This window comes from Berghia stephanieae, chromosome 1, assembly GCF_034508935.2.
Source record: "Berghia stephanieae isolate SIO BIC M18660-M18661 chromosome 1, UCSD_Bste_1.3, whole genome shotgun sequence".
Lineage (NCBI taxonomy): Eukaryota > Metazoa > Mollusca > Gastropoda > Nudibranchia > Aeolidiidae > Berghia > Berghia stephanieae.
In genome coordinates, this window is record NC_088360.1 from 96394392 (window position 1) to 96401891 (window position 7500).

Here is a 7500-nt window from a genome sequence, read left to right on the forward strand (position 1 = left end):
TTATTCATGAAATTTTAGGATATGCTAAGACTTAATAGGTCAACAGTTGCCTAATCTTACACTTACAGAGATTGTTGTAGGATAAACATTTAATTTTAAGTACAAAAGCAGAATAATAGATAGAGCCTTCAACAATTAATGAACTGTAACTAAAAAATGAAATGGATAGATAAACAGACAGACAGACAAACCTATTAATGGATAAATAAATATGTAGATAGATAGATAGATAGATAGATAGATAGATAGATGAAGGGGAGAGAGATTTGTAGATAGATAGATAGATAGATAGATGGATAAATAGATAGATAGATAGATAGATAGATAGATAGATAGATAGATAGATAGATAGATAGATAGATAGATAGGTAGATGAAGGGGAGAGAGAGACAAACAGAGAGAGAGAGAGAGAAGAGAGGAGAGAGAGAGAGAGAGAGAGAGAGAGAGAGAGATGGATGTTCGTTTTGTCGTGCTTTCTTTGTATACTGAAAGAAAGGGGGGGGGTCTTTTTAGACAATGAACAATGTGGTGGAACGCTAAGGAAAACTTGAGAGGTTCAATAACATGTTTCCATGTAAGTCACTACAAATAAGCACCACCCCTCCTCCTCAAGCTGTCATCTGACTCAAAATGGAAACAATGCAATGATTGATTTGACCAGCCCCTTTCTTTAATTGCAATCTCATTGGTCAATATGTTTCCAGTTGATTGACTATGACTTACTTTGTAACAAAATGCTTTCTTTAAACTATCCCTACAATTCTTTGCTCCGCCTCCATCCCTTTCTTCATGTCTACCTCACTCTCTCCGTCTACCTTTTGTTTCTTTCACACATCCAAACACACACACACACACACACACACACACACACACACATACAAACACATACACTTATACAGGTTTCAATTTTTATTATATTTCCCTCGCGTCCTCTTAACACAAGCAGTCTCTCTCCCCTCCCCCTCTCGCTCCTCTTTTTCTCTATATCTCTCTCTCTCTCTCTCTCTCTCTCTCTCTCTCTCTCTCTCTCTCTCTCTCTCTCTCTCACATGTGTGTCTGTTTGTGTGTGTGTGTGTGTGTGTGTGTGTATTTTATTCTCTCATTCTCTGTTTTCCTCTCTAATCCTCTTTCTTGATAATTCTTTCCCTGCCCACCCGGCTTCACGTAGTTTCAAAACTGTACTTTCAAATTTCAACCTTCTTTAACTTTTGGCATTTTGAAATCGTATTTTCTCTATTAAATAAGACAAAAATTTCACATTAATAATTCTTATTTCATTGATTCTTTATTTGAATATCAAAAATTCTTGAAAAAGTGAGCAATTGTCTGCGTTTTTTTCCCCCAGTGTTTTATTTGTTTTAAGAACATCTTACATAATAATGAATAAATACAAAAGTAATAATTGGATTGTTTCAAAAATTTGTATGTACATTGTTAAATGTATAAGCTAAGCACATGCCAAATTTCACTCTTCTCGTCAAATTTTCGATGTCCGTATCTAAGGAGTTATCTTTGCCCATTGATTTAACTGTGCGTGAAAACGGTGCCTCACTTCAAAGTCGATTTTCTTAAAACTTGGTTTTCACACTCTCCCTACTTCAAACGGTCATATCTCGACAATAAATAATCAGAATTGTATAAATTTGGTATCAAATTTTAAAGCATAAAATAAGCTGTGATTGGGTACCAAAAACCCAAAATTGAAAAATCCGACTTAATACCGTTTCGAGGCGGAGGGTCACAATTCTGTACTTACCGAAGGTGAGCTGGACAACGTGTATGAATTGTCTTCTCCAAAACTTGCAATTGTAGTCATCAATCAGGTCAAAAAACCATGCTTTACATAAATTAAACTTTACTGGTCTTCGACTGCTGGACATTTGCATTATTGTTGGTCTTCATACGACACTAGATTTCTGATCAGTAGGTCCCTGGTTTGAGCCCTATTGTGGGTGCGTAAAAATCTGTCCTTGAAATTGGCTCACAAATAACATTATCTCAGCGTGCTCAAGTGTAAAATACGAACCTGTCCATTAACAGTTATCTCTGTAGAAAAAAAAAATTCCTGTAACAGCTGCTTGTAGCCGTCGTGTCTTCTTCCAAATGTGTGTTGCTGTTGGCTTGAGAACAATTTTAATGCAATTTGAGCACAACAAGTGCTGTTATAAAAGCTGCTGAACTTATTTTGTTTTGTTTTTGTTTTTTTGTTGGCCATTTTCAACAGCTAAACAGACCACCTATGGTGTTGCTCAATCTTTTGTTACAAACTGAAACACTTCACAATTCTGTGCCAACATCATACACGCAAACACACACACACACACACACACACACACACACACACACACACACACACAAATAAATCCATAAAACCTACCATATGTCTTTTTCTCTATATATCTGCCCTGTATGTTTCTGGCTAAACTGAAATCTCCGTGATGAAGAGACAACCAGTTCTTACAGATGAAGACCCAATGCTGCATGGATCTCATATCTGTAATTTCTACTTTATCGCAGTACCAGCCATGTTTCTTTTCCATACCATCATGCTTAAGACAAAGGATGGAAAAAAAATCACAACATAAGAAAAGAATATACTAAATTATACATTTTATAATAGAAAGTAATTTTTTTAACACAAAAAAAAAACTTGAGCTTTTATATAGGGCAACTTCCACGAAATGTCCCCAAAGTACTTTACATAGAGTCCCTGACCAACAGCAACATGTAACATGTAGAATGAGATATGTCACATGTTAGGCAATATTACACATTTTTCCAATAGAGACAACGCTGTTAACGGCCAGGCACTCATTTTACACCTGAGTATGGTGAGAGAATGTGAGTAAAGAGCTTTTTCCAAGGACTCAACTATGTGCTGAGTGAGGCTTGAACCCTGGGCCTTCCAATCCAAAAGCAAGTGTCATACCACAAGATCACATAGCCGCACTAATAGATTGATAGATGAATCCCGATGGTTGTAATACATCTTATTATGATAATCGAGAGCAAGATGGATGAATGAATTAGGTATTGCACTGTGGGTCCAAGTTCAAGCACCACTTCCGTTCAATTGGGTTTTGGTCTTTATTTTGTCTGTGTGTTTCTCTGAAAGACTCACAAATGATACAGATCCGATCCAAGGGTTCAAATTGGCAATTATATATATATATATATATATATATATATATATATATATATATATATATATATATATATATATATATATATATATATATATATATATATATATGTGAGTATATGTATATGAATACTTTTCTTTTATTCAACATGCTTGATTTTATATTAAGTCTCATGATTTTAACCACCTCAGTATGTATTCTTACTGTATTTGTTTTTATTGACTCTATGAATCCTTGATTTGGCTATGAATTATTATTATTATTATTATTATTATTATTATTATTATTATTATTATTATTATTATTATTATTATTATTATTATTATTATTATTATTATTATTATTATTATTATTAATCTTTTTTTTTTCTAAATTTTTTAAAATATTTATTTATTTTTTTTTCACTTAAAATTGATAATTTATATTGTAAAGTGCCCAGAGGATGTGTTTTACACGAGAATGAGCGCTGTATAAATGTGCATTATTATTATTATTATTATTATTATTATTATTATTATTATTATTATTATTATTATTATTATTATTATTATTATTATTATATATTTTTTAGAAAGACATTTTACAAAAGTTTGCCTGTCAAACGGGTAGTGACTGGATAGCTGGGTTTATAAGATAAAGTTAAATGTACTTTGCAATGGATTAGCATCCTACTCTAAGTGTGGCAAGTATGTAGATAGCAATGATTACTATCTATAGTCCCCTATCTAAGAGTGTACAGGGTTATTAAGTCATATAAAATCAAGTCTTTTTCTGTTTCATTTTCAAACATATGTTTATTTATTTATTTATCTATTTATTTACTGATTTATTTATATAATTCTTTCCTTTTTTTTGTTTGTTTGTTTTTTTTTTTTGGTCAATATACCTATACCTGTTTATTGTATTTAAAAGACGGAGATAAATCTAAATTGGCAAAGCAACGACAAACATAGGGTGTCTCCCATGACTGAGGTAAAAAAAAAAAAAAAGAAAAAAAAAAAAAGTGTGGCAAGTAATCGTTGCTCTGTGTGTGTGTGTGTGTGTGTGTGTCTGTGTGTGTGTGTCTGTGTGTGTCCATTTATTGCTAAAGAAACCAGGGTAAACTTAAGGGGACCTATAGCTTTTCGGGATCCCTTTCTATACTTTATGACTTTTAATTGAAATTATTGTAATTAAAATAAGAATACCTTCATCAAATTTGTTGCAATGAATTGTTATTATGTGACATTAAGTGCCTGACCTCATGATAAAGTTAAATACAAGTTCAGAGAGGGCTTGATTTTGCTAAGAAGATACAGTTAAGGCATTATTAAACTTATTGAGGCTCTCTAAGTGAAAATCGGTTTTGCAGTTATAAAGATAAAAACAAAAGGAATACTATGGGATCCACCGGCCGGAAATTTCCTTTTTTTTTTATTCAACGTGCTTGATTTTATATTAAGTCTCATGATTGTAACAACCTCAGTATGTAACTGTATTGTATGTAGCAATACAGTCTTGTATTCACAACATAGCCTAAATAGGGGCTGGTGGTTTAAGCTGGAGACTAGGTGTCTAAACCGTCAGTGATAGGGGGAAAGCATTTTCATTTTGACAGGTTCCTCTGTCCACACAACAATGGTTGTGTAACTGGGTCTCTTAGATTTTTTTTTCTTAAATTAAAAATTTAATATGCTTATTATTATTATTATTATTATTATTATTATTATTATTATTATTATTATTATATTATTATTATTTATTATTATTATTATTATTATTATTATTATTATTATTATTATTATTATTATTTATTATTATTATTATTATTATTATTATTATTATATTATTATTATTATTATTATTATTATTATTATTATTATTTATTATTATTATTATTATTATTATTATTATTATTATTATTATTATTTTATTATTATTATTATTATTATTATTATTATTATTATTATTATTATTATTATTATTATTATTATTATTATTATTATTATTATTATTATTATTAATTATTATTATTATTATTATTATATATTATTATTATTATTATTATTATTATTATTATTATTTTATTATTATTATTATTATTATTATTATTATTATTATTATTATTATTATTATTATATTATTATTATTATTATTATTATTATATATTATTATTATTACTATTTTTATTATTATCTGGTGGAAAGTACTTTGCGATAAACATGCATCCTATCCAGAGTAGCTTTGTAACTGTTCATTTAAAACACGATAGAAATCGGAATAAGCTGAAGTTCAAATATTATAAAAATTAATATAGGCTATTATAATCTGTCTGATGATTGAAAGTGACTCACTTCGATTGATAAATATTCTAAATTTCCCAGTTGTGGCCCTTTGATGAAGAATGTTTCTCTGGATCCAGGTGCAAGAAATATTCTCTTCTTGGATTGTCCACGGGTTAGTTGTGTGGGAAGCAGGACGTCCTCATCTCCCTTAAGACTGATGAAAACCTGAAATTTAAATCAGAATAAAAATGGAAATTATATAACCAGATCTTATTTACATCTGGTTAAACTAGACAGCTATTGTGATGAAGAGATGGTAGCCATGACAAACTAAGTATCATTTTATTTCCATTTTCAATTTCGGTATGAAACAAATCTATCTAACACAGAATCGAGCAGAATTTTACTTTTGAACTAACTTTTTGGCATCTGGTTCACCCCGAATATTGCCGTTATTAATCAATGGGTCACACTTAGATAATCATAACTTATTGTTCAGCACTTGTTTCATATTGACATAGTTTCAGGTAGGTAGGATGAGTCATAAAATGTTGGTATCATGAGAATTGATTATAATATATTATCATTTTGAAGTCATAAACTTATGACCATCAATGATCATTCTGATTTAAATTGATGAGACAGTTTCATAAATTATGACATTCAGAGAAGGGGTGGCGGAGGCAAGAAGATAGATAGATAGATAGATAGATAGATAGATAGATAGATAGATAGATAGATAGATAGATAGATAGATAGATAGATAGATAGATAGATAGATAGATAGATAGATAGATAGATAAGTAGATAGATAGATATATATTGAATCGTGTTTGATACAAATATGGTACGAAAAGTGCTCGACATGCAGTAATGGAGTGTTTCTAAATGTTGAGGTGTGGAGGTTGTATCTTGTATTATTATATAAACAAACCACCGACAAGAGCAAAACCCACCCACCAGAAAAAGCAACTGCAGAAATAAAGAACATTGCCCACTAAACAAACAATGCTTAGAATCAAGTTTAATTTACCAAGCCACAGTCACAGAAACTAAAACAAACAAGCAAGAAAAATATGTAGGACTAACAGAAAATAATTTCAAAACAAGATACAACCTCCACACCTCAACATTTAGAAACACTAACAAAAAAAACATCTACAAAACTCAGCGAACATATTTGGAAATTAAAAGACAACAAACTAGACCACAACATTTCATGGAAAATTTTATCTAAAGCAACAGGATACACGCCAACATCAAAACAATGTAGCTTATGCCTGGAAGAGAAATATACTATAATCAAACAGCCTCATGAAGCCACACTCAACATGAAAAGTGAGATATACGGAAAGTGTCCCCATCGGCGTAAATTCTTGTTAAGCAACTTTAAAGCGGAACCACTTCAAGAAACAACAACAGTCAACAAAACAACTCAGTCCTGACGATGGCAAATTAAGCCTGAAACATTAATGTAGACTGTCTCAAACATTGTGGTAAATATTTTAAATAATAATAGATAGATATATAGATAGATAGATAGATAGATAGATATATATATATAGATAGATAGATAGATAGATAGATAGATAGATAGATAGATAGATAGATAGATAGATAGATAGATAGATAGAAAGAAAGAAAGATAGATAGATAGGTATATAGATAAATAGATAGATAGGTAGATAAATAGATAGATAAGTAGCTAGGTAGATATAGGTAGATAGATAGGTAGATAGATAGATAGATAGATAGATAGATAGATAGATAGATAGATAGATAGATAGATAGATAGATAGATAGATAGATAGATAGATAAATAGATAGATAGATAGATATATAGATAGATAGGTAGAGAGAGAGAGAGAGAGAGAGAGAGAGAGAGAGAGAGAGAGAGAGAGAGAGAGAGAGAGAGAGAGAGAGAGAGAATACGATTCTCACATTAGCATCTGTGGAGGCCTCTGGGTGGTTTCCTGTCCATAAAACTACTTTATATCGTTCTGTAAAATGTTCTACGGGTTCCTTTGGCTCCGCCTTCTTGACCTTTGGCCTGGGTGCTACATACTGAATGGTCTGTTTCCTGCCTTGTGTTT

At 30.8% G+C, this 7500-nt stretch overlaps 1 protein-coding gene across 3 annotated transcripts in view; it reads right to left on the reverse strand.

Moving 5' to 3' along the window:
- Positions 1–7500, reverse strand: part of LOC144962457 (lipoxygenase homology domain-containing protein 1-like) — a 37296-nt gene that overhangs the window by 20343 nt on the left and 9453 nt on the right. For all 3 annotated transcript variants that reach the window (XM_078895415.1, XM_078895416.1, XM_078895417.1), the window contains 3 exons: positions 7349–7500; positions 5477–5632; positions 2378–2549 (listed from right to left, as the gene is read on the reverse strand). The exon at positions 7349–7500 is cut by the window's right edge and continues 16 nt beyond it. In XM_078895415.1, the coding sequence (XP_078751541.1) occupies positions 2378–2549; positions 5477–5632; positions 7349–7500 (480 nt within the window). The remainder of the gene's footprint in view (positions 1–2377; positions 2550–5476; positions 5633–7348) is intronic.